Raw genomic sequence first — 27,533 nt, forward strand, 5'->3', positions numbered from 1 at the left:
GACTTTTATGTTGGGTCCACACGCAACAAAAAAACATATATATATATAGTTAAAAATCAGAGTTTCATTATTTATTAATGAATAAACTTTGATATTCTGATTTTGATCATTCAGAGCGCTGGACGAGGAGGAGCGCACAGCAGACCATACTCGCAGACAGCGTCAGACGATTTGGCGTATCCATAGCAACCATAGATAGCAACCAATGTGGCTAGCTACATATACTTTTCAGAAGAATGGCGACACCAAGAGAGCAAGAGGCTGCAGATTATCTTCGGAAACACAAAATTATTGAACTCATGGATAATTTAACAAGCATGCTCTTCTTTTACAGACCAGGTTAGACTTTTTAATTATTTGTTAACATTTTCTTCCCATCTTGTTTGGTGGTTGAAGTAAAACGTAAGCTGTGCTAACGCTAACTGCACTGACTGCTTGACTAACGTTAGGAAAGAGGGTCATCATAAACTCCTCACTAGCATCCTCTTTGGCAACATTACTCATTGAAATCCCCCCCAACTCTCGTGTTTTGTATTCATTCTTATACTATAGTGTTGCTTTTCATGATCTGTTTCACACTAGTTTGCAAAAGAGAATGGTTGGCCGGGTTAAAGTCAAATCAAATGTTATTTGTCACATGCGCGGAATACAACAGGTGTACAGTGAAATGCTGACTTACAAGCCCTTAACCAACAATGCTTTGAGAAGTAAACAAAAGAAAGCGATAAGTAAAAATAATAAATAAAAGTAACAAATAATTAAACAGCAGCAGTAAAATAACAATAGCGAGGCCATATACAGGGGGTACCGGTACAGAGGCAATGTGTGATCTACTGCAAAACAGGAGGATCATTCCTATGACATAGCCTACCTAGCAGGGCAGGCAAAGCTTTGTGGACTATTGACACATGACATACATCTTTTCCCCCATCATTTGTGCTGTTTCTACTACAGAGAGACCAAACGAGTTTCTGATCACACAGCTTGAACAACTGAGAGTATCCAAAATGCGGTCACTGGATTGCCCAAGCCTGTTCAACGACACAAACCTGGATGCCGTTTTGGGCATCTTGGACCCTACCAACCAAGGGCACATCACTTTTGTTCAGTACAAGGAGGGTGAGTCAGAAATGGTCCATTTGATCATTTGCGAGGCAATGGCCGAGAAACAATTTGGAGGGGATAGGACAGTATCAGATAAGGGCATCAAAAACAAGTGGGGGGCATACCAAGGGAATACAGAGGATTCAGCCTATATAAGTCTAAGCCTATAAGTCTAATAATACTATACCACAACCCAATGTTTATGCCTCTCTATCACTCCCAAGGAAACACTCATTCAACATACTATGTATGATTATGTTTCGCAGCACTAACCACTTTGGGGATTGAGAAGTTTAATGAGTGTCCTGAAGGTGTGGCCAAGGACAAGATATCTCAGGAAACCTTCAAGAGAGAGGCGTAAGATCTATGGATCTCTTTTAAGTCAAACATAAGCCAAATATTAATTCAGTGGATAAAATGTTTGTTATTGTGAGATACTGTGTGATGTGATTATCTTTGTCATATTTTTCTATATTTTTCTTTACAGGAAGGAGGGCTTACAGAGAAGCTCAGCAACATTTATATCTAAATAAAATTGGAGATCTCTGTCCCATCACACTGAGTGTGTGATATTGTGACTGATATGTCTATGATGCCTATATGAACTCTTCATAATAATGAAAGTAATGGTGAAATTGGATTAGTTATACATTCAGATGTGTGTTGTCTGGACCCAGTATGGTCACAGTCTTGAATGCACGTTGTCTCGGCTTGTTCACCATACATCAATGGGCATGCACCCGTTCCAAAAGTCCTACACAAATCCAAGTACATGTTATTATATGTTAGCTAAGCAACGCTTCAGTTTTGAAAATATTCATTTTACTGGCTATCAAGAGGTTTTATGTGTACACCATTGTTTTGTGTTTACAGTAAGCAACTGTTTGCAATTTGTTTAGTTCTGCAATATATTGTGAAACGTTGACATCTTGAACACCCCCAGGGTGGAAGAAGGGGCGTGGTGTTGGTGGTGTCATGGCGTCCACGAAGCTACAATTTCTCTTGAGCCGAGTGTGAATTAAATGTCCTTTCATTTCTTAAAATAAACACCAACATTTGAAGTACGTTACATTCAAGACTTAATCATGGGCACCGTCCACGCGAGGGTAAGGATAACTGCTTAAAATGCAAAGGGTGAAAGCATGACCTCTGAGTACAGTAGCCGGGATAGCTAGCGTAGTCAGTACGCAAAGCGAAAGGGGTCCAGTTGGACAGCTTGCCAACTATGGCAGCTAACGTTAGCTAAACTCCAGAAACACGAACTGTCCGTACCTTGTCAGTAAGTGAAGGAAATGAACATGATCAAATGCTGCATAGCTGCAACAACAGCATTGGTGAACGTTGCTCGTGTATCGCGCTCACTACAGCCAGTGATCTGAAATAGTGAGGACACAGATACTATGCATGGGGGTGCATTAACCATTTGCATTATTAGATGCTTAAAACCACAAATTTCCTGTAAATTCAACTGACATTTTGAAGAATGTGACTTGTAAATACCAGTCTTGTGGTCAGGTGCCACAAAGAGGGCAGGAAAGAACAGAATTGGTCAGCACGGCTGGTCCTTACATATGTACACGGTGAGCTAACGTTAATATGCATGTCAATCTCTCCTGGCTCAAAGTAGAGATTGACTTCATCACTACTTGTTTATGTCAGAAGTATTGACATGTTGAGTGCACTGTGCTGTCTGTTTAAACTATTAGCACACAGCTCAGACACCCATGTAATGCATACCCCACAAGACATTCCACCAGAGGTCTCTTCACAGTCCCCAAGACCAGAACAGACTATGGGAGGCGCACAGTACTAGTAGAGCCACGACCACATGGAACTCTATTCCACATCAAGTAACACATGCAAGCAGTAAAATCTGATTTAAAAAAACAGATAAAAATACACTATGGAACAGCGGGCACTGTGAAGAGACACACACCGGATAACATACCCACTATACACACACGCACGCACACATGGATTTTGTGTTGTAGATACAGTTGAAGTCGGAAGTTTACATACACTTAGGTTGGGGTCATTAAAATGTGTTTTTCAATCACTCCACAAATTTCTTGTTAACAAACTATAGTTTTGGCAAGTCGGTTAGGACATCTACTTTGTGCATGACACAAGTAATCTTTCCAACAATTGTTTACAGACAGATTATTTCACTTATAATTCACTGTATCACAAATCCAGTGGGTCAGAAGTTTACATACACTAAGTTGACTGTGCCTTTAAACAGCTTGGAAAATTCCAGAAAATGATGTCATGGCTTTAGAAGCTTCTGATAGGCTAATTGACATCATTTGAGTCAATTGGAGGTGTACCTGTGGATGTATTTCAAGGCCTACCTTCAAACGCAGTGTCTTTTTGCTTGACATCATGAGAAAATCAAAAGATATCAGCCAAGACCTCAGAAAAAAAATCTGGTTCATCCTTGGGAGCAATTTCCAAATGCCTGAAGGAACCACGTTCATCTGTACAAACAATAGTACGCAAGTATAAACACCATGGGACCACACAGTCGTCATACCGCTCAGGAAGAAGACGCGTTCTGTCTCCTAGAGATGAACGTACTTTGGTGCAAAAAGTGCAAATCAATCCCAGAACAACAGCAAAGGACCTTGTGAAGATGCTGGAGGAAACAGATACAAAAGTATCTATATCCACAGTAAAACGAGTCTTATATCGACATAACCTGAAAGGCCACTCAGCAAGGAAGAAGCCACTTCTCAAAAACCACCATTAAAAAAAGCCAGACTACGGTTTGCAACTGCACATGGGGACAAAGATTGTACTTTTTGGAGAAATGTCCTCTGGTCTGATGAAACAAAAATAGAACTGTTTGGCCATAATGACCATCGTTATGTTTGGAGGAAAATGGGGGAGGTTTGCAAGCCGAAGAGCACCATCCCAACTGTGAAGAATGGGGGTGGCAGCATCATGTTGTGGGGGTGCTTTGCTGCAGGAGGGACTGGTGCACCTCACAAAATAGATGGCATCAAGAGGATAGAAAATTACGTGGATATATTGAAGCAACATCTCAAGACATCAGTCAGGAAGTTAAAGCTTGGTCGCAAATGGGTCTTCCAAATGGACAATGACCCCAAGCATACTTCCAAAGTTGTGGCAAAATGGCTTAAGGACAACAAAGTCAAGGTATTGGAGTGGCCATGACAAAGCCCTGACCTCAATCCTATAGAAAGTTTGTGGGCAGAACTGAAAAAGTGTGTGCGAGCAAGGAGGCCTACAAACCTGACTCAGTTACACCAGCTCTGTCAGGAGGAATGGGCCAAAATTCACCCTACTTATTGTGGGATGCTTGTGGAAGGCTCCCCGAAATGTTTGCCCCAAGTTAAACAATTTAAAGGCAATGCTACCAAATACTAATTGAGTGTATGTAAACTTCTGACCCACTGGGAATGTGGTGAAAGAAATAAAAGTTCAAATAAATCATTCTCTACTATTATTCTGACATTTCACATTCTTAAAATAAAGTGGTGATCCAAACTGACTGAAGACAGGGCATTTTTACTAGGATTAAATGTCAGGAATTGTGAAAAACTGAGTTTAAATGTAATTGGCTAAGGTGTATGTAAACTTCCGACTTAAACTGTATTTGGTAGTAGAGTAGTGGCTTGAGGGCCTCTGCTCCATAATAAATAAAAATACAAATATTGAGATTAACTAGTACCTTATCATAATGACCAAAACACTACATCCACCTAACTACCTGTTCAGCTAATGAGTTTTGTACAGATAGCTTTAATATTCAAGATATAGCCTGATAAGTCATCGTTTTCATCACTAAATCTTGTGTTGCAGAGTCTTGATCCTCTGCCAATGCAGGGACCTGAGCTGGGGTTTCATGCAGATGACATTGAGAGGCCAGATATGGAGCAGGACTCAAAACAAGAGGTCCTTGAAAACAAAGATGTACGTTTTTTGGGGGTCACAAAATCGCATTGACTCAAGTTGTGACTTAATCCATAAGAATTTCTGTGTGGTTGAATGTAAAAGTTACCTTTTTATTGTTGGCGGTCAATGCTGATTATAACTCATTTGATATATTTGTCCTGTAGGTCATAGTCCAGCGTGTACACATAGATGGTCTCGGAAGAACCAAGGAGGATTGCTTAACATACGAGATTGCTGATGTCTTCCGTGCCAAGAACTTGATTGATGTGAGTGAATCTATCAGTACAGTACAGACCATGTTTATTCATGTGGAGTCTGTATAGAGACTGTAGCAAAAGTAGGATTGACTTTGTTTACTGTTTGTTCTAGGTCATGAAGAGAGCTCACGAAGCCAGACAGAAGCTCCTGCGTCTTGGTATCTTCAGACAAGTGGAGGTTGTCATCGATACCTCACGAGGTACTGTGGTTAGAAAGGGGATCTATTCTGATCACAGTATCTGTCCAAAATGTAGTATGTTACTTTGGAAGGGACTAAAATGAATGGGCAAGTAGGTAAAGCACTCACGACAACAAAAAAACAATACTTCCTTTCAGGGGTGGATGCTCTGCCTAATGGACTAGATGTGACGTTTGATGTGTCTGAGCTGAGACGCATGACTGGTAGCTATAACACCATGGTTGGAAATAACGAAGGCTGCATGGTGAGAACTCCTGAGTGATGGGCTCTATTCAATGCATCGTTTCAATTCATTCCTCACGTCCTATCGCCTCGCCTCCTTCTCAACCGTATTGGAGGAGAAGGTCCAAGATCTCTCCCCTAGGACCTTCTCCAATGCCTTTTGGGAAGGAAGCGAAGAGAGCGAATACCAGGAATTGAGGAAAGATTCATTTAGGTAGAGCCATGGTGGTGATTACAAGTGCAATTGAGGTACCATCCTCTGTTTTTACTAGTTTACCTGCCTCCTACTTTAGGTTCTTGGTCTCAAGCTGCCCAATGTCTTCGGTTCTGCAGAAAAGCTGACTTTCCAGGTCTCCTACGGCACCAAAGAGACTTCCTATGGGCTGTCGTTCTTCAAGCCCCAACCTGGCCACTTTGAGCGCAAGTATGAGAAAAACAAAGCTGCTAATTCCATCATTAGCAATGCTTCAAAAACAGTGAATTGTGTTGTTGTTTATTCTGTATTTCCCTGAGCTCTTTTTGTTTGGTATCAATCTAATTGACTTTCTCTGGCTGTTGCAGTTTCGCTGTCAACTTGTACAAAGTTGCAGGCCAATTTCCATGGAGCTCGCTGAGAGAGACTGATCGCGGCGTCTCCACTGAATTCAGTGTAAAGATAATTTCCCATTAATCTATCATTATTGTATAAGTTCTCATTTGGTATACTCCTGTGCTCTGTGTTACCTCTGGACTCTGTGTGAAATAACCAAGGTGATTGTTTTATTTTTGCTGTTATGCTAACTAATATGAGTAGAAGGGAATTTCTCTGCTATTTTCCTATTCAATTTCATCCTACTGGTAATGCTTTTGCAAATGCTTGATCCTCTGGGGTTTCTCCCTTTCTGTTTTGCATACAAACAGTTCCCTCTCTGGAAGACAAACCACACCCTGAAGTGGGAGGGTGTGTGGCGAGAGCTGGGCTGTCTGGAGCGTACCGCATCGTTTGCAGTCCGGGAGGAGAGCGGCCACTCCCTCAAGTCATCACTCTCGGTACCGGGACTTCAGTTCCGCTTCACAATCCCCACACAACTACCTTTAGTACCAGGAATAAAACATTAAAATATATATATTTAATCAGGAAAATCCCATTGAGACCCAGTGTCTCTTTTTCAAGGGAGACCTGGCCAAGAAAGCAGCAACAATCAATACATTGCAGAATTAAAAGCATACAACATACAAACAATTCAACAACATGATCCAGCCTTTAAAAAAGCATTTACACTCCTCTGTAACAGAGTCTCCCATCAAAATGTTTAATTCATTCAGTGACACTAACATATCTAGATTAAACATGGATTGTAGACCATTCCATGCCTCTGGTGCACAAGATGAGAAGGCAGTCTTGCCTAATCGTGATAATACATTTGGACTCGAATCCTATTTTGAGGTCTGTACACTTAATTTGGGTTTTTGTGTAAATCTTGCATTGATGTTGTCAAAATCGCAAGTTAGGATTTGACCCACTGAGACATTTGAGACAATACTTTTCATCAACACGTCTCCTCTCCTTTGTAATCACAGCACTCCATGGTCATCGACACCAGAAACTCGGCAATCCTTCCCAGGAGTGGGGCCTTGCTGAAGATCAACCAGGTGTGTAGGTTTACATTACCTGACTCTGTGTTGCAGCCAGTAATGATTTCCTATTTAAAACATTTCCCAACCCATTTTGAACCGACAACACATTCAGCCGATGCATTGTTGTGGTTTTGCAGGAGTTGGCTGGATACACTGGAGGAGATGCCAGCTTCCTGAAGGAGGACTTTGAGATACAGTTTAACAGACGTCTCTTCTGGGACTCGGTGAGAACCTGAATTATTTTTATTTATCAGGAAGTAATTTGCGTGTGAACTTGAGCTACACACATGGATTTATAGTTGGAATAGTAATAATCACCTTTACAGTAAACACAAGTTATAACTAACAGCTTGTTGATGGAGGGTTGAAAAATGGTTGTGGACAGGTTGGGATAAAATAGCAAGTGGGAGAGAACTTTTGTTGAGACCTCTTCCTCTATCTTCCAGGTCCTGTCTGCATCTCTCTGGGGGGGATGCCTCCTGCCCATCGGAGATAAGCCAACTTGCATTGCTGACAGGTAAGACAATACTCTCTATTCCACAATACCATCACTGAAAAGCTGGGGTGTGTGAGAAAAAAATTATGTATTTACCTGATTTGTTTGATATTAATAGTTAGCAATTAATACGTAATGAATAGGAAGACATTTCTGTCCTGCTAATGCTGTGTTTTTATGGTCTCCGCTCTAGTTCCCTGCAGCTAATCTGGGCATATGGTCACTAGAGATGACTTGAGCTGACAAATGAGTTAAAGACTGCATTGCGTAGACAAGAATGTGTTTTACTAGGGATCGCTTAGGAGTAGAACAATCCCTCATTGTCTCAAAATCATTCTTGCATCTGGGAAACTAAGCCAGGGTGGGGTTAAGACAACCACCCTGTGCAGATAATGACCGGATGAACCCAGAGTGGCTTATGATGCCCCCAATCTGCATGAAGGGGGTGGAACCAACCATGACTGAGCATTGTTAGTGTCAGCTATATATAGTACTCTGCATTTGCGCAAAGGTGAGGCTACTCGGTTGACTAGTTTCATTATTGCAATAATGAATCGATATTAAATATAGACGATTGTTTGAGGAAATGACAAAGTCTCTGTCAGTATGAATTTCCACGGCAGGTGTCGAACATGGCCCGCGAGACGATTTTAATTTGGCCTGCCACGTTATCTGTATACCGTGTTGTTTCTTGACCCTTCAATGGTTTTCTACCTGCAACTGCTCGGCACCCGACCGCAAGGCGCTACAGAGGGTAGTGCGTACGGCCCAGTTCATCACTGGGGCCGAGCTCCCTGCCATCCAGGACCTCTATACTAGGCAGTGTCAGAGGAAGGCCCTAAAAATTGTCAGACTCCAGCCACCCAAGTCATAGACTGTTCTCTCTTCTAGCGCTCGGCAAGCGGCACTGATGCACCAAGTCTTAGAACCAACAGGACCCTGAACAGCTTCTACCCCCAAGCCATAAGACTGCTAAATAGTTTGTCCAAGTAGTTAAATAGTTAACCAATAGCTATCTGCATTGACCCGTTTTGCACTAACTCTTTTGACTCATCACATACGCTGCTGTTACTGTTTCTTATCTATCCTGTTGCCTAGTCACTTTACCCCTACCTATATATACACGGTATCTACCTCAATTATCTCATACCCCTGCACATCAACTCGGTACTGGTACCCCGTGTATATAGCCAATTTATCATTACTCATTGTTTATTTATTCCTTGGGTTATTATTTTTCGATTATTTCTCTCTTTTCCCCTCTTTGCATTGTGGGAAGGGCCCGTAAGTAAGCATTTCACTGTTAGTCTACACCTGTTGTTGACGAAGCATGTGACAAATACAATTTTATTAGATTTTTGACCTATTCGTCTCTTAGGTTCTATCTCGGTGGTCCTACTAGCGTCAGGGGCTTCAGTATGTACAGCATCGGCCCTCAGAGTGAAGGTGAGATGTCATCCATTTCAATAAAGTCCCATTTAGGTTACATTCTCACATCACACGTGTGGTTTTATTGTTGGTGTGACAGGTGACTACCTGGGAGGTGAGGTGTATTGGGCTGGAGCCGTCCACCTGTATAGTCCGCTGCCGTTCCGTCCAGGCAAAGGGGGATTCGGAGACCTCTTCAGGACCCACTTCTTCCTCAATGCCGGGAACCTGTGTAACCTCAACTATGGTGGGTGTTTAAAGATGTAATTCACCCCACAATCAATGTTGTTCAAATACATCAGTATGAGAAATCTGCAGGACTCAATCAGCATTATATTGGAAGGAGTGGCACCACCTAGTAATAAGCAGCATTTTTTTTTTTTTTTTAGCAAATCAAATGTTATTTGTCACATGTGCCAAATACAACAGGTGTAGTAGACCTTACCGTGAAATGATTACTTACAAGCCCTTAACCAACAATGCAGTTCAAGAAATAGAGTTAATACAATATCTCGTAAAAAATAAATAATCTAAAAGTAACACAAGAAATGTACATAACAATAACGAGGCACTATTCAGGGGGTACCGAGTCAATGTACAGGTTAATCGAGGTAATTTGTAAAGTGACTATGCATAGTAGTAAACAGCGAGTAGCTGTAAATAGTCAGGGTGGCCATTTGATTAGTTTAGTTGTTAAGCAGTCTTATGGCTTGGGGGTAGAAGCTGTTAAGGAACCTTTTGGTCCTAGACTTGGCGCTCTGGTACCGCTTTCCTTCCTCTGGCACCGCCTAGTATATAGGTCCTGGAGGTCAGGAAGCTTGGCCCCAGTGATGTACTGGGCCGTACGCACTACCCTCTGTAGCGCCTTCCGGTCAGAGGCCGAGCAGTTGCCCTACCAGATGGTGATGCAACCGGTCAGGAAGCTCTCGATGGTGCAGCTGTAGAACTTTCTAAGGATCTGGGGACCCATGCCAAATCTTCTCAGTCAACTGAGGGGGAAAAGGTGTTGTGCCCTCTTCATGACTGTCTTGGTGTGTTTGGACCATGATAGTTTGTTGGTGATGTGGACACCAAGGAAATTTTAACTCTCGATCTGTTCCACTTCAGTCCCATTGATGTTAATAGAGGCCTGTTTGGCCCTCCTTTTCCTATAGTCCACGATCAGCTACTTTGTCTTGCTCAGAGGTTGTTGTCCCGGCACCACACTGCCAGGTCTCTGACCTCCTCCCTGTAGGCTGTCTCATCGTTGTCGGTGATCAGGCCTACCACTGTTGACGTCAGCAAACTTAATGATGGTGTTGGAGTCGTGCTTGGCCACACAGTCGTGGGTGAACAGGGAGTACAGGAGGGGACTAAGCACGCACCCCTGAGGGGCCCCAGTGTTGAGGATCAGCGTGGCAGATGTGTTGTTGCCTACCCTTACCACCTGGGGGCGGCCCGTCAGGAAGTCCAGGATCCAGTTGCAGAGGGAGGTGTATAGTCCCAGGGTCCTTAGCTTAGTGATGAGCTTTGTGGTCACTATGGTGATAGCTAACTTCCCCGCTTGCTAGAAATGAAAGTTGATTGCACAATGGTCTGTTCTGCGACTTTATACAGGGAAAGAGAATCCTCTGTGCTTTTCAGTCCTCTAGCTTAGTGGTTCCCATACTGTGGGGCGCGCTCAGTTCGGCTTTCAACCTACTCTTAAAAGTTGTCGCAGTAGATTGCACAATGTGCAATTTCGAGATTGGGTAGTGTTCAGTTGTTCTCTGGTCATGTCAGTCATTGCATACCTTAGAGAGCTACTTATAACTTGTCAGAAATGTCCAGATCAAAATGTTTTTTTCAGCTATGTTTTTTTAGCCCATAGATTGTAGTAATGTTTGAGTCACTCATATCACATGAATACACATTAGACATGGATAGAATTGCAAGACAATTCGCTTTAAAACCGCAAGAAATATTCTCTGCACCTCATGACAAAATTTGTAGAATTGTGGGAAATTAGCTTTAAACCTGCAAAATGTTCTCTCTGCCACAAGAGGGATGTGAACAGGTTGCGTCATGAACAGTGCTTGTGCCCATAGAAATAGATGTGGCGCGGGATGTTCCTCAATCCTGGATGGGGAGCCTGAGTGAAAAAGTTTGGGAACCACTGCTCTAGGTTTACTCAGGCTGTGTTTTCCTGTAGGTGACGGGCCTCAAGCACACCTGAGGAAACTGGCAGAGTGTATCCGCTGGTCTTACGGAGCGGGAATTGTGCTGCGACTCGGAAACATCGCCCGGCTGGAGCTCAACTATTGCATTCCCATGGGCGTCCAGAGTGGAGACAGGTAGCCTTAATATCTGCCCATTCTGTTGTCAAACCATGGCATGATGGTATATAGATGAGCAGTACACTTTTATGCCTGATTCAAACTATAAGGCCGACTCGAACCGTGTTGTCCTTTACAGCATGGTTTCAGCAACTACGGTGGATGCATAACCAGGCCAGCCCAGTACAGCTCGGCTTTGATCAGTTTGGCTCAATATTGTGAAAAGGGTATTGAGTTACTGTTAAAAATAACACTTAAGTCTTTTTGTTTAGGATATGCGACGGGTTTCAGTTTGGAGCTGGAATCCGATTCCTGTGATGTCTTGCTGAATTGAGTTGTGGACTACAGGAGTTTGTTTAATTGGTTTTAGTAAGTGAGACATCGGGACCCTTGCAGCACACCGAAGGTTGCTGGGAATGCAATGGATACTACAACCAAACGATTGTATAATGGACGAGGCATCAATGGAGGTTTTCCTCCAGTACTAATGAATGACTGGAGCCACCAGTGCTCAAGATGTGGAAGCCAAAAGTGACATATCAGCCATGAGTGCCCTTATCATGAGTCAAATAATGTGGTCTGGATTATTATGCTCGGTAATAAATGATGTACCCCTCTACAGGTATTCAAAAACCACACTAGTATGCGTCTTTCTATGGCATTGACCTACCTTCCGGTTGATTTTGCATGGCATGGATTTGTGGTTAGTGCATTGAAACACAACATAGATGTGCTTGAGTTGTATATTGAGTTGTATATCAGAGAGTATGTTAGTTATTAAGGACAGCAGTATATTAGTTATTGAGGTGGCAGGTAGCCTAGTGGTTAGAGCATTGGGCCGGTAACCGAAAGGTTGCTAGATCGAATCCCGAGCTGACAAGGTAAGAAATCTGTCCCTAGGCCGTCATTGTAAATAAGAATTTGTTTTTAACTGACTTGCCTGGTTAAATAAATAAAATAAAAAGGAGCTGTGCCAATAAATAATTAAGTAAATGAACGGGCCAGTAACCCTACTTTATGTATATGTGTTTGCCTTCACTGCTATCAAATTGATTACTTCACTCGTAAAATGTAAACAACAGTATTTTAGGGACTATGATGAAGATTAACATTGCAGAACGTTGATGTTGTTTGAAGCGGGCCCGTGCGCATTAACGTTCTTCCTGATGTTCATTTTGGAAGCAAAGGAACGGACAGCGGGGTTTCGTTCACAGCGAGCTAACTAGAAATTTCCTCTCCCCATCCCCTTTTCCAATACACAGTACTACCAGAACGTAGTGTTGTTCATGTTTGGAGAAAGTCTGTACTAAAAGTGACGATTTGAAAGTCATATTTGTGGAATATTGTTGGTGACGTTCTCATCTCGACAACAAGCAGTCCGACGCACGCTGATGGCGGTCACTATCGAGGAGCTGTATCGTAACTATGGGATCCTTGCCGATGCTAAGCCAGAGGACCTGAGCCAGGTGAGCATCAGCTGAATGGCTAGCTAATTGAAATATCTTCCAGAATATGTACCTTTTCATATCAGGTGTATCAGCAGTGGAAGCCGAATGTGAAAGTTATGGCCAACGTATTGGCTACATAGCCCGCATTGTCTGGACATGCTAACAAGCGCTAGCTTGCTAACATGGGCCTAGCTAGTTAGGTAACGTTAAACCTGCTTCATTTCAGTTAACGTTTCCCGGCGTTTTTAGTTTAGCTTGCCAGCTAGCTCGGTCATGGAACTACGCTAGCTACAATAGTTAGTTATGTGTGAACAACTTTAACGACGGTGATAACTAAGTACTGTAGATGGCCAGTATGAGTTGATGTTGATTCCCACGCACAGCTGCTGCCGAAAACGTACTTATGCCACGACTCTGGCAACTTGTCATGTTGGTAAGATTTACAATGTAAAACTCAAAGGCTAACTGGCACAGGGGGCAGCTGAGGGGAGGACGGCTTATAATAATTGCCGGTGCGAATGGTATGCCCTCAAACGAATAAAAGCCATGTGTTTGATGTATTTGATACCATTCCGCTCCAGCCATTACCACGATCTCGTCCCTCTCAATTAAGATGCCGCCAACATCCAGCGCAAGTTACTACTGCTGGCAACTAGCTAACTATTATGCCCATGGCTTCAAACATTGCATGCTTGTTTGGCAGAACTCTGTTTTCTAGTCCCCTACTTTACACTTTTGACCAAATCACTGGACGCTTTTGAAATTGATGTTGGAAAGTGATGTCATGTATTACAAACTTGTGAATGTATCAATTAGTTTCCATCTCTTCTCCAGCACAAATATGCCTATCAGGTGATTCTTGATGGGGTGAAGGGGGGTCCCAAGGAGAAGCGCTTGGCTGCACAGTTCATTCCCAAATTCTTCAGCAGTTTCCCAGAGCTGGCAGATGCGGCAATCAATGCACAGCTTGACCTTTGTGAGGATGAAGATGTCTCGGTAAGGATTTTATCAGTGGGACTATCATTTCCATTTGGAAAATACCATTGTGCACAATGGTGTTGACAAAATATAACAATGCATATACCACTGTACACACTTGAAACATAAAAAAAAGTTTGATTTGAGAAATCAATCAATGTAGAAGTGTACTTGTACAATGTCTGGTCGGAGTAGTCACACTCCTCTTTTCTTCACCTGTTAGTTTTTCTTCTTCCTTCCTCCTGTAGATTCGGAGGCAGGCCATCAAAGAGCTCCCCCGTTTCGCAGCCGGGGAGAACATCGTCAGGGTAGCAGATATCCTCACCCAGCTTCTCCAGACAGGTACAGTACTCTTGAGCTAACCCACCTAGACTACTACTTCTTGTACGTTTCCCGGGAAAGACGCTGTGTTCCGTATTCCTGCTTTTCTCAGGTTGCCATTCAAATGACACGTTCGGTTATCTAACAGTCTCACACCCGTAGGTGCAGGCCGATGGAATGGAGAAACCACAACTTCCTTTCTATTTCACTCTGCTTGTCATTTGAGGCCAAAATTGTTACAAGCAAAAATGTGGTTACGCCCAACTTGGCCAGCTCACAGAAACATATCCTCCTATCCTCAGCAATATAACAGGACATGCTTCACGGTCTCTACCTCTCCACATTCCTCACACTTCCCATCTGGATGTTTCCCCACTAGCAACAACACACTTCCCAATCCACAATGGCCCAACCTCAGCCTTCACAACAGAACCCCATCCCCCCCTGTTACTCCCCAAATACCTACTGACCTTCCTCACAGACTTCTGGATAGAGAGAAACTGCCTCCTCTCTCTCTCCCACTCAGGTTGCCACTCCTGGGTCACCCCCTCTGCTATGATGCTCCTACATTCCATCCCCCTAATGGGACATGATGTATGCTATGGTGTAGTTTATGTCAATAGAAGATATGTACTCTCTGTGACAGTGATGGACCAATTGTTATACTCTCTTCTTCGTTGGTGCTTACAGATGATTCGGCCGAATTCAGCCAAGTGAACACAGCGCTGGTCTCGATCTTCAAGATGGACGCAAAGGGTAAGCGTCTCTTTTTTTCTCTCGTGCTTGAATTGGCTTTCAATTGTGAGAAGACGGACAACTTCACGAGTGAACAGGCAGGATAATGTGGCTCATTTTCATGTATTCATTCAAGACTCTACGAAGAAAAAAGTTGTAAAAAAAGTTGTTTCTCAGATGTTTTCATACCTGATGCTGGCTTTATTCCACGTGATCTGTTGTGTAGAACCTCGCATAACGCTTTAAGAGCGATTTGGCAGGCCTCAACCCCAAAATGAAGGGGGATAATGGGCATTGGATTAGAGTTAGATGTAGTTTGGTTGAAGTGAGCATAACATGCTTCTATTCCCCCTTTGGCTCAAGAGCCCCCTCCCAAGGCACAAGTTCTGTATAGCCTCTAAGTACTTTGTCTAGCCAACCTGTATCTCCGCTTTGCCTCAGCTACCCTGCGAGGCCTCTTCTCTCAGATCCTGCAGGGGGAGGACATAGTGAGGGAGAGGGCCATCAAGTTCCTCTCCATCAAGCTGAAGACACTGCCTGAGGACACCATGACCAAGGAGGTGGAGGACTATGTGTTCACCGAGACAAAGAAGGTCTGTTCCATATCTCTCTCTGCTTTGGTACAACTATCAAAGTGAATCACCTAGAGTGATACACTCCATTCTGGGGGCTGGTTAGTAGAGCACTTTGTGAAAGGGCTGAAATAGGATGAAGTAGAATGTGTTTTTATTACTATTATTGGCAAACTGAATACAAAATCTCCGTAGGAAGGATCTGTAATCTAGTTGTGTGTTGGATGTATTTAGACTGGTCAGCCTAACATTGACTCCTTGATCATGTTCATTAGGGCACAACGTAGCAAATGTCTTGCAAGCGAGGATTACTTTCTTATTGGATGATTCCATGTAGTCCCTCCCCGTTTTAGTCGTTTTTGCTTTGTGCCCACTGAACTTCTCAGCCCTCTGTCCCACATTGACCTCTGACCCACATTGACCTCTGAACCCTTCCCCATCCAACCCCAGGTGCTGGAGGACGTGACAGGGGAGGAGTTTGTGCTGCTGATGCGCATCCTGATGGCGCTGAAGGGCCTGCAGACGGTGAACGGGCGGCAGCAGCTGGTGGAGCTGGTGGTGGAGCAGGCCTTCCTGGAGCAGGCGCTGAACCCCGCCGACCCCGACACCGTGGACCGCTTGCTGCAGTGCACGCGCCAGGCCCTGCCCCTCTTCTCGGTGAGTGATGCATACACACATTATAACACACACACACAGGCCAAGTCATAATAATATACTTCACTTAGGGACTTACAGTGAGTGCATACAATTTGTGTGTGCCCCCTGTGGGACTTGAACCCACGACCTTGGCATTGCTAGCTCCACACTTTTACCAACTGAGGAAACTGCAATCTCACATTCACAACACATGCACGGTATCACCAAACACACGTACTGTCAATTGTTTGCAAATGGATAATTACTCTCGTAATGAGAACCCTGCCTTTCAGTGTTTTGTTTGTGCCGTTACGTCCCATTGTTACTTCTTTCCTATTTCTGCATGTTTGTTGGTCAAGGTTCTGAACTGATTTGACCAACCACATCAAGTAGACACCCCCCCACCCCTTAGAACTTGTTTTCTTCTAAGACTTCAACTTTTTTTACCCTTCCAGAAAAATGTCCATTCTTCCCGCTTTGTGAGCTACTTCTGTGACCACGTCCTGCCCAACCTCAGCACCCTGACCAGTCCTGTGGCAGAGCTGGACATTCAGCAGGAGGTCAGTTACCGCCCTCCCCTGTACCAACCATACAGAGTTCAGGCAACCAGTTTTCCATGTTGGCTCCAACATGCCAGGATAATAGAATTGTCATTGACATGTGGTGTGTCCAGGTGCTAAAGCTGCTTGCTGAGATGAGTCTGTTCTGTGGGGACATGGAGAAGGTGGAGGCCAACCTCCTCATGCTGTTTGAGAAGCTGCTGGTAAGTAACAGCCTAGCTCAGCCTTCTAATGGACCTGTGTGCTTTCACCATACTGCGTACCCCTCTAGTACCTTCAGATGTCACTATCGAGGGATAGTGGTAAGGCGTTGACCAGGACACGTTAATTTGGTTTGTTTAGACTGGTAAAAGGCTAATGGCCAAAACGGACCGTGCCAACGAGCAGCCGTCCTATCGCCTCTTACCACAGAACATTGGGCGTCATTTTCTTTTTTGTTTACTGAAGATCCTACATGTTGAATCGCCACCGTTCGTCAACACCCATGAGGTGCTCTGGTGTGCCGGTCGATGTTCGCTGTGGTCCGTGTTGTCCTTGACTGGTCCTGGCTGGTAGAAGACCAACTGATCAACCCCTTCCTCCCTGTGTCTAGGAGTTCATGCCGCTTCCCCCAGAGGCGGAGGGTGAGAACGGCGAGAACACGATGAGCGAGGAGCCCAAGCTGCAGTTCAGCTACGTGGAGTGTCTTCTCTTCAGCTTCCACCAGCTGGGCAAGAAGCTGCCCGACTTCCTCATCGACAAGATCAATGCAGAGCGCCTCAAAGACTTCAAGATCAGGTAGAGGGAGGCTACAGATCATCAGTGTTTATCGCGCTGGCTGTGTGGCTGAATCTGCAACATATTTACAGCCATTTCTGACGGAAAAGTTCTGTTACCGAAATCCCTCATTTGTTTAGGAAGAACATTCCCTATTCCCACAACCCTTGCTCTCTTTACGTGACGCATGTATGCATCGAATGCACGGGACTAGTATTACTCGTAGAGAGCGTTGGTTATGTAATTTACTCCAGAATGACCGTCAGTTCCAGAAGGACGGTTTGGACGGGATTAGTTTTTTTCCCAAACTACCCCCGGTAATTTTCAATAATTTTTCTCCAATAAATTGACTGTTATGACTGAAGCCTGGAGGTTTTTATTTTAGGCGTGATGATAGTATATCAACATGTCTGTGTGGTAGGGTCACACTGATAACTCGAGCTTGGATCCCAAGTTTCTAAACCTTTCTTTCCTATAGTGTCGCCGTAATGTTTGAGTTGAGGAAGTGTAATCGTTAGGATATTTTAGCGATCCACAATACGTCCTAAATCCCCCCCCCCCCACCATTTTAAGGCTATGGATGAGAGTTATCATTTCCAAACAGCATACGCTGCTTTGCAATCTTTAGGGTCAATTTTTACAAATAAATTATCAATAATATCTTCGAGGCTGTTTTAACAAAAGTGTAAAGTCTTTATTACAGCAAGCAAATTATGAAAAACTGTTGTTTAGTTGACATGTTGCGCGAGGCTTGGTGCTCACGGAATCAGTAGGCTATTAAACAAACACTCAAAACAGAAGCAGGATCTGTCTTATTTCTGTTGACATATTGATGATCTGTGAAGCCAGGCCCGTTTAACAGTTAGGCTATTGATTATAGACCTAGTTACGTTGGTTTCTTCTCTCCTCACTTGTCTTAGACAAGGCAAGGGCTGTTTCTCACCACCTCATTCTGCTGCTTCCTCCGTGGCATTGGGCTCAACACCAATATGCTGGTTTAACTTTTCTGTTACGCATGTAGCAACATGGTCTAGGAAAAGGTGGCAATTCAACAGCGCACTGATGTGATTCAGAACCGCGGACAGCGACTGCTACCCAACGAGGGGGAGAGCGCATTTGTTAAATATCATTTTGATTAGTGTTGCACCATTGTTCTTATCTAATATAACTATATGCAATTTTCAGTAGGACATGTCTTAGCCTCCACAGTGGATCTGTCCACTCAGACAGGCGCGAATTAGACAGGTGTCTTACACACCATGCGATTTAAATGTATTTATAGATTATGAAAATGTTTTCGCTACCGCTCGACTGAAGAAATCTCGGTCGACCAACAGGCTGTCGACTAAATGGGGTCAGCCCTACTGAAAAGTGAGACTTTGTCCTTGTGTTTCTTGGCAATTTAACTTTTTGTTCACAAGCTGCTGTTTTTCAACATTCGCTAGATTCTGCTGCTTCAACTGATGGCGAATAGACACCCTAGCCTATTCGCATCCCAAATCTCAGCCCCGTTACCACGGTAACCTCCCGCCCTTCAAGGGGGAGCTGAATGCTTTCTCTATTTTGACCAAAACTCGGGTCACAAAAAATGAAATGAAATTGAGCAATATTCCACATTTACTTCTTACTAATACATTTCTTGTTTTAGAAACATTACAAAGCATGATCATGTGTTTTTTCTTTAATGTAATTATGGGGGTAAAATATTTTGGCTGGTAAATATTGTATTTAATCTACCTGCCACAGTGTCTGGTGGACCAAAAAGTACATTTTAGGTCCTGGTCTCCACTGTAGAGTCTGGATGCCACTAATGTTAGTCATCTTGTTTCTTTCTTCAGTCACTTTAACCCTACTTTGTCTTCTCTCCCGCCTTCAGATTACAGTACTTCGCCAGAGGGCTGCAGGTATACATTCGCCAGCTGCGAGTAGCCCTTCAAGGCAAGACGGGAGACGCACTGAAGACCGACGAGGTATGTATCGTCTCACCAGCTGTTTTGGCTCTCTGAACGAGAACTTGCCTCGTTTCCTCTTGACGGTATCTCACGAGCCGCAAAGAATTGCGCCGATTCAATCAGGTCTCAGTAAACCTTGTTAACCGTGCGTTCCTTCTGTTCTAGTGTAATAGTTGTGTTGTCGTACCTCTTAGAACAAGATCAAAGTGGTGGCTCTGAAGATCACTAACAACATCAACATTCTGATCAAGGTGAGACGTTCATATTCGATGTGTTAAAACACTGGCTTCCGACCCTACGTAGCGAGCTGCGCCTCTTACATTCTCATTACTGTTCCCCTGTCTCCGCAGGATCTCTTCCACAACCCACCGTCGTACAAGAGCACGGTCACTCTGTCCTGGAGGCCTGTCCAGAAGGCCGAGGCTGTAGCGTAAGCCTCTCTCATGTTGTCACGGTTTACCTGGTGACCGAGAATATCTGGTTTCTGATGGAGTGTTATTAACCTTACGCTCTAAAATCCAGAATGTTCAGACCTCAAAAATAGTCGAGATGAGTTCACATCCCAGGCCATCTGATGTAACTCCATCTCTATGCCGCAATCTAAAAACAAAATGATAGTGATGAGTACCATGTAGTGTCCAGATTTTGTGGATGGTGTGGGGAAACATCTGACAAAAGTTGATGTTTGAGTACAATGTCCCTTTTAATGTTCATTCATGGTTGAACTGACCTGCCCACGTCAATGTAAGGACACTAGCAACTTCTCAGTACAAGCACCTAGTCAGACAAGACTACAAACGCAACATTATTGTTAGCGTTATAACCCCCGACTGACCTCTATGTAACCCTGTGACCTTTGCCCTCTGTGCCCATCACAGTCAGAAGCGCCCGTCCGGGGAGGAGATGGGCACAGGCAGTACCATGAAAAAGCTGCTGTCCCCCCCGCTTCCCCGAAGGAACGCGCGACAGATATACAACCCCCCCAGCGGCAAGTACAGCGCCACCATTGGCAACTTCACCAACGGTGAGGGTGGCACTTGGGTAGCATGTTAAACAGTAGAACGTTGCACAGACATTGTATCTGGGTTTTCTCGTGTTCTCTCACGTTTTGTCTCACCTACCTTAGTCGACTGCCCTTGGTGTAACTTAAGCACTCTGGGTATGAGAGTCAATTACTGAACTGTAAACATGTTTGGTGCCTGCTGTTTCTATCCATTGTGTGTGTGTGTGGTGGATATTGTTCACTTCCACCTTGCATTGTGCCTAGGGTTGCAAAGGGAGGCTATATTACTGGAAACTTTCAAAGTTGACCAGTAAATGACTAGAATTTTGGTGACTTTCAAGTGTCTTTTGAGTTTACCAGAGGACATCCAGTGGCCTTTTGGGTACTTCCAATGATCAGAAGTCTAATTATCTCTGGCCTTCTGCCTTAGCACATGGAAAACATATCAAATAAGGTGATTTTTAAGAATGACAATAGAATGGCGTAGCTGTAAAACATTCTATTTTACTAAAGTGTTGCAGAGTTAATTGAAAATAATGCCATTGTTGATGAGATGCTTTTTTCATTAATTAGGCAATGTTCTCTTGAACCATGTGATCTATCCACTAGAACCTCATAGACAATATGGATACACATATACAACAACAAAAAGAATGCTATATATGGTGTTAGGTTCCAAATATCAGACTAAGAACTCGACGGACACTATGAAAGCTTACATTTACATTTAACATTTAAGTCATTTAGCAGACGCTCTTATCCAGAGCGACTTACAGATTGGTGCATTCACCTTATGATATCCAGTGGAACAACCACTTTACAATAGTGCATCTAAATCTTTTGGGGGGGGGGGGGGGGGTCAGAAGGATTACTTTATCCTATCCTAGGTATTCCTTAAAGAGGTGGGGTTTCAGGTGTCTCCGGAAGGTGGTGATTGACTCCGCTGTCCTGGCGTCGTGAGGGAGCTTGTTCCACCATTGGGGTGCCAGAGCAGCGAACCGTTTTGACTGGGCTGAGCGGGAACTGTGCTTAAACTAAGTTTATTCATCCCAAAGGGTTGAACAGCTGAACAAAGACACATTTCCAATAGTGGTGGTATAAATATACCCCAACTTGGGGTGGAATCTCCTCCTTTCTAAACACTACATCTCTTTTGCTAGGCAGGAAATTAAGTGACGTGGGTAATCAACTGTTCCTTCTCACTTAACGTGACCTGACCTCAACCCCCTTCATCACTAATCCACGGCTCTCTCCCCTTATCAGTGCCTGCCACGTGATCGCGTTCCCTACACTCAGTACATTCCAAGCTTAATTGCACACACTGTATACCTTCCTCCTACAGATAACCATTAACTTCTGGTGTAGACAGTCTATACCAGTGGTTCCCAAACTTTTTATAGTCCCATACTCCTTCAAACATTCAACCTCCAGCTGCGTACCCCCTCTAGCACCAGGGTCAGCGCACTCTCAAATGTTGTTTTTTGCCATCATTGTAAGCCTGCCACACACACACACTATACGATACATTTATTAAACATAAGAGGGTGAGTTTGTCACAACCCGGCTCGTGGGAAGTGACAAAGAGCTCTTATAGGACCAGGGCACAAATAATAATAATCAATCATTTTGCTCTTTATTTAACCATATTACAACTTTATTTGTTCATCAAATTGTGAATAACTCACCCACCACAGGTTAATGAGAAAGGTGTGCTCTAAAGGATGCACATAACTCTGCAATGTTGTGTTGGAGAGTCTTATCATTTTCCACACAGTCTATGCCTGTATTTAGTTTTCATGCTAGTGAGGGCCGTGAATCCTCTCTCGCATAGGTACGTGGTTCCAAAGGGCATCAGTGTCTGAACGCCATTTGCCAAAGCAGGATACTCTGAGCACAGCCCAATCCAGAAATCTGGCAGTGGCTTCTGATTTTAAATTACATTTTCACAGAACCGCTTGTTGCAATTTCGATGAGGCTCTCTTGTTCAGATATCAGTAAGTGGACTGGAGGCAGGGCATGAAAGGGATGACGAATCCAGTTGTTTGTGTCATCCGTTTCGGGAAAGTACCTGTGTAATTGCGTACCCATCTCACGCCGGGGCTTCGCTGTATCACATTTGACATTGTCCATAAGCTTGTTCATTTGCACACAAAAATCATACAATGATGGAAAGACCTGTGTGTTGTCCTTGTTAATGCAGACAGAGAAGAGCTCCAACTTCTTAATCATAGCCTCAATTTTGTCCCGCACATTGAATATAGTTGCGGAGGGTCCCTGTAATCCTAGATTCAGATCATTCAGTCGAGAAAAAACATCACCCAGATAGACCAGTCGTGTGAGAAACTCGTCATCATGCAAGTGGTCAGACAAGGGAAAATGATGGTCAGTAAAGAACTTTAAGCTTGTCTCTCAATTAAAAAAAAAAAAAAAGTCACTACTTTGCACCTTGATAACCAGCGCCCTTCTGTATGTTGTAAAAGCGTTGCATGGTTGCTGCCCATATCATTGCATAGTGCAGAAAATACACAAGAGTTCAGGGGCCTTGCTTTAACAAAGTTAACCAATTTTCACTGTAGTGTCCAAAACGTCTGTCAGGCATTCCCTTGGCAGCAAGAGCCTCTCGGTGGATGCTGCAGTGTACCCAAGTGGCGTTGGGAGCAACTGCTTGTACGCGCGTTACCACTCCACTATGTCTCCCTGTCATGGCTTTTGCGCCATCAGTACAGACATCAACACATCTCGACCTCCAAAGTCCATTTGATGTCACAAAGCTGTCCAGTACTTAAAAAATATCCTTTGAAAATGTGATTTAAAAAAATAATAAATGTAATCACATTTTTATTTGGCATACCCCAGTTTGGGAATACCTGCTCTAGACCATAGCACTCAATATTTCAATAGGAACACCTGATAATTAATCCTACTCCAAGTTTTAGGAGTCAGAACCCAGAATCCATCAATGGATAAGTTATTCAAGTATAAATCACCCAAGTTACCGTTCTATTTGTTATTGGTTTAATAGTCTCTCTGCCAATAATGGCTAGTTTTCAGGTTACACATCCCTCCCATTAGGCCCCTCAAGCAGACAAGTTTCAGACAGTGATTGGATTATCTGGTCTGGATTACCTCGGTGGGAGGAGTTTAAAAGGGATTACATTTCTTTTTGAACCAGGCGCCCCAATCAAAGGCACCGGTAAAGCTGTCTCAACAAGTGACGTAGACTAGATTGAGCAAGTATGGTAATGAGTAGGATTCGCACGCAAAAGTGATTGCCTTTGATCGACTACCTTCCCAATTAAAACAAGTTAGAAAAATTCAAACAGATTTTATGGAGAAGAAATGTACAGTACCATTCAAAAGTTTGGACACGCCTACTCATTCCAGGGTTTTTATTTATTTAACTTTTTTCTACATTGTAGAATAATAGTGAAGACATCAAAACTATGAAATAACACCCATGGAATCATGTAGTAACCAAAAAAGTGTTAAACAAATCCAAATATATTTAATTTGAGATTCTTCTTAGTAGCCACCCTTTGCCTTGATGATAGCTTTGCACACTCTTGGCATTCTCTCAACCAGCTTCATGAGGTAGTCACCTGGAATGCATTTCAATTAACAGGTGTGCCTTGTTAAAAGTTCATTTGTGGACTTTCTTTCATTCTTAATGCGTTTGAGCCAATCAGTTCTGGTGGTATATAGAAGATAGCCCTATTTGGTAAAAGACCAAGTCCATATAATGGTAAGAACAGCTCAAATAGGCAAAGAGAAATGACAGTCCATTATTACTTTAAGACATGAAGGTCAGTCAATCCGGAACATTTCAAGAACTTTGAACGTGCAGTCGCAAAAACCTTCAAGCGCTATGATGAAACTGGCTCTCATGAGGACCGCCACACCCAGAGTTACCTCTGCTGCAGAGGATAAGTTCATCAGAGTTACCAGACTCAGAAATTGCAGCCCAAATAAATGCTTCACATAGTTCAAGTAACAGACACATCTCAACATCAACTGTTCATAGGCGACTGTGTGAATCAAGTCTTCATGGTCGAATTGCTGCATTGAAAACACCAAAAAGAAGGAAATACTTGCTCGGGCCAAAGAAATATGAGAGATGAACAATATACCGGTGGAAATGTCTCCTTTGGTTCGAGTCCAATTTTGAGATATTTGTTTCCAACCGATGTGTCTTTGTGAGACGCAGAGTAAGTGAAGCATGGAGGAGGAGGTGTGGGGGTGCTTTGCTGGTGACACTGTCTGATTTATTAAGAATTCAAGTTACACTTAACCAGCATGGCTACCACAGCATTCTGCAGCAGTACGCCATCCCATCTGGTTTGCGCTTAGTGGGACTATCATTGTTTTTCAACAGGACAATGACCCAACACACATCCAAGCTGTGTAAGAGTTATTTTACCAAGAAGGGGAGAGATGGAGTGCTGCATCAGATGACCTGGCCTCCATAATCCCCCGACCTCAACCCAATTGAGATGGTTTGGGATGAGTTGGACCGCAGCGTGAAGGAAAAGCAGCCAACAAGTGCTTAGCATATGTGGGAACTCCTTCAAGACTGTTGGAAAAGCATTGCAGGTGAAGCTGGTTGGAAGAATGCCAAGAGTGTTCAAAGCTGTCAAGGCAAAGGGTGGCTATTTGAAGAATCTGAAATATAAAATGTATTTTCATTTTACACTTTTTTTCTTGGTTACTTTTGGTTACCTTTTCCATATGTGTTATTTAACAGTTGTGATGTCTTCACTATTATTCTACAATGTAGAAAATTGTAAAAAATAAAAATCCTTGAATGAGTATGTGTCCAAACTTATGACTGCTACTGTATGTTTATGGACAATCCACCATGCTGCCTTGTTGACAATATGACCGAGCGGCGCAGATTTTAGAAGGGCGCTCCTCCCTCATGCTGCGTTTAGACTAGGGACGCAAAAAAATGTTATACCAGTCGGCATAGTGGAAGAAGAAAGTTGATGACGGCAAAAGCAAGCAGCGTGACGTTATGTGTCGCATGGTGATTTCAGTTAACAAAACCATGCAAATCAACATCCGGTTGAAAACAATGCTAATGTAGACTTCAAAAGTTGAAATATTTGAACTCTGGCGGGCGAGTCCCGTCTACTTTGGCAGCTGACGGCATTCACTGCCAGCCTCAATGGCATTTACTGCCGTGCTCTCATTGAAAACAATGACATCCGGTTTGCCGTCTATGTCGTACCATGTAAACGCAGCGTCACCACTTTTGCCCATTCATGTCACGGCCTATAGACGGTGCACCGCACCTCAGGTTAATAGAACTCCCTCAGTCCAAGCAAAATTCTAGCTTGAGAAATAGTTTTGTTTTAAAAGCTATTTTTCTTTCATTTTGACCAGTTGAATGGAGAACTATTACAGTAATTTATTTCATTGTTGCCCAGAAATTATTTGTGATTGAGATAAATGCATGCGCTGGGCCTTTTTAGCTTTAATACATGATGAGTCTGGGGAGTAGTTTTTTTTTCCCTTGACCATGTAACCCAATTTATTTCTTAATTTTTATAGGCTGTTTGAGAGATAACACGATGGAAATGTGGTTTCTCCCCTCAAACATGCTTAATTACTCAAACTAGGGCCCAGTCTTTCCTGGCCAGGTCAAGCAGTGTGGGAAAAACTCCTGGCCCTAATAATGAGTCCTCATACTGACCTTCTGTCTGTTGTCCCTGTGTTGTGATTCCAGAGCAGCGCGGAGGCTTCAGGGGAGGCCGGGGACGAGGCTTCGGAGGCAGGGGAGGCAGGAGCCGAGGCCGAATCTACTGAGTCCACCATCTCACACACACCCACACACACTGAACTGCAGCACATCAGAATCCCTGCCGTAATTGAGGTGGTCTCCACGACCACTGCTCCTCAACCTGTGTCCACTTTTTTTTCTCTGGCTCCAAACGCCTGTGGTAAAGGAAGTTGTTTCCTGTTTTTTTCCCTTCAAAGTAAATCCACTTCAAGAAGACCGGGCTACAGACTTTTCTACCTGGCGTTTCTACCCCGACACTGTTCCCCGGCGAAGCGGTTGTTCAAGTAGATCAGCGTGTTTTTTTTATTGTGAGTGTATTTTTGTGGAACCAGAGACTGCCAAGTTGTACCTGATTTGATATTTTAGTCAGACGTCGGAAAATCTTTCTTTGTTTTACAAAATGGTGACGAATGCATTCTTTCTACCTTTTTTTTGTAATTGAATCCTTACATTTGGATTGGCCTACTCTCTTCCCTACTTTGTATTGATCGATAATGAAGTTTTCATCAGAATTTTATCATAAACTTGTATTGAAGTCTCAACACCTTGACCCTTTTGTTTGTGTTACACCTTGTTAAAATAAGACCGTTACATTGGTTTTCGATGTGTTCTGAATATCTTGTTAGTAAAACTAGATTATTTCCCCCACAAAATAGGTTGTGTGATGCCCAATAGTACAGATTGTTATTAATTGCACGTAGGTTAACATTCAAACCAGACGTGGCCTATTGAGGACATGGGGGGGCCATACTTACCCCCATGAACATAAACAACCATTTTCAAGTTTCTTCGGCTCAATGCGTTTCAGGCAATTAAAATCGCAGATTTACTTGGACTTCCAATACTTGTGCATACCTCAGTCCAACTGCACGTTCACTATCACGTGTATTTGACTGACTGGTCAAATTGCTCTCTGTAAAGTGCCTAGTAATTGTCACAGATTGTGGCAAGGGTTCGAATTGCACGTTTTTCCCTCCGAAATGTGGATTTGTGTATATTGTGTTAAGTTTGTGGAAAAAGGTACGTAGCCTACAGATGAGAGAAGTTTTTAAGAATACATTTAATAAGGAGCTACCTCTTTCAGCCTTGGCACACAAACACTGCTATTGCCTAATAATCATATTGCATAGGCTATATTACATGGACGTGTACACCTAAATGTAGGACTACAATATGCAATTTTACAATCACCTGCTTGGTCACGTGTTATGGCTCGAGGATGAGCGTTACAAAGTGCAGGGTAGTATTATAAGTTGC

At 43.3% G+C, this 27,533-nt stretch overlaps 3 protein-coding genes across 3 annotated transcripts; all 3 read left to right on the plus strand.

Annotated features, from left to right (window-relative positions):
- The first annotated feature begins 96 nt into the window (after positions 1-96).
- On the plus strand, positions 97-2,162 carry efcab10 (EF-hand calcium binding domain 10). The gene is made up of 4 exons (XM_029758283.1): positions 97-339; positions 955-1,119; positions 1,371-1,461; positions 1,592-2,162. The coding sequence occupies exons 1-4, from the start codon at positions 237-239 to the stop codon at positions 1,635-1,637; spliced, it is 405 nt and encodes a 134-aa protein (XP_029614143.1). The 5' UTR covers positions 97-236; the 3' UTR covers positions 1,638-2,162.
- Positions 2,046-12,172, plus strand: samm50 (SAMM50 sorting and assembly machinery component). The gene is made up of 15 exons (XM_029758279.1): positions 2,046-2,210; positions 4,930-5,040; positions 5,187-5,288; positions 5,392-5,479; positions 5,617-5,723; positions 5,995-6,125; positions 6,263-6,350; positions 6,602-6,730; positions 7,262-7,333; positions 7,456-7,542; positions 7,765-7,835; positions 9,193-9,260; positions 9,343-9,489; positions 11,413-11,554; positions 11,809-12,172. Exons 1-15 carry the CDS (start codon positions 2,190-2,192, stop codon positions 11,852-11,854), a joined length of 1,410 nt encoding a protein of 469 aa, XP_029614139.1. The 5' UTR covers positions 2,046-2,189; the 3' UTR covers positions 11,855-12,172.
- A 519-nt stretch (positions 12,173-12,691) lies between these two features.
- On the plus strand, positions 12,692-26,818 carry LOC115197096 (apoptosis inhibitor 5). Its single transcript, XM_029758285.1, has 14 exons — positions 12,692-13,002; positions 13,819-13,980; positions 14,211-14,304; positions 14,974-15,039; positions 15,460-15,611; positions 16,041-16,247; positions 16,682-16,786; positions 16,900-16,989; positions 17,379-17,563; positions 19,419-19,512; positions 19,689-19,745; positions 19,845-19,924; positions 20,373-20,518; positions 26,223-26,818. The coding sequence occupies exons 1-14, from the start codon at positions 12,928-12,930 to the stop codon at positions 26,300-26,302; spliced, it is 1,593 nt and encodes a 530-aa protein (XP_029614145.1). The 5' UTR covers positions 12,692-12,927; the 3' UTR covers positions 26,303-26,818.
- Positions 26,819-27,533: the final 715 nt, after the last annotated feature.

This window comes from Salmo trutta, chromosome 7 (genome assembly GCF_901001165.1).
Source record: "Salmo trutta chromosome 7, fSalTru1.1, whole genome shotgun sequence".
Classification (NCBI taxonomy): domain Eukaryota; kingdom Metazoa; phylum Chordata; class Actinopteri; order Salmoniformes; family Salmonidae; genus Salmo; species Salmo trutta.

Coding starts and splice junctions, on each gene's coding strand:
- efcab10 (XM_029758283.1), top strand. CDS start 237: ATGGCGACACCAAGAGAGCAAGAGGCTGCAGATTATCTTCGGAAACAC. Junction 340..954: donor GCTCTTCTTTTACAGACCAG/GTTAGACTTTTT, acceptor TTTCTACTACAG/AGAGACCAAACGAGTTTCTG. Junction 1,462..1,591: donor GAAACCTTCAAGAGAGAGGC/GTAAGATCTATG, acceptor TTTTCTTTACAG/GAAGGAGGGCTTACAGAGAA.
- samm50 (XM_029758279.1), top strand. CDS start 2,190: ATGGGCACCGTCCACGCGAGG. Junction 9,261..9,342: donor CATCGGCCCTCAGAGTGAAG/GTGAGATGTCAT, acceptor TTGGTGTGACAG/GTGACTACCTGGGAGGTGAG. Junction 11,555..11,808: donor GGCGTCCAGAGTGGAGACAG/GTAGCCTTAATA, acceptor CTTTTTGTTTAG/GATATGCGACGGGTTTCAGT.
- LOC115197096 (XM_029758285.1), top strand. CDS start 12,928: ATGGCGGTCACTATCGAGGAGCTGTATCGTAACTATGGGATCCTTGCC. Junction 16,990..17,378: donor TGCTGTTTGAGAAGCTGCTG/GTAAGTAACAGC, acceptor CCCTGTGTCTAG/GAGTTCATGCCGCTTCCCCC. Junction 19,513..19,688: donor ACGCACTGAAGACCGACGAG/GTATGTATCGTC, acceptor CGTACCTCTTAG/AACAAGATCAAAGTGGTGGC.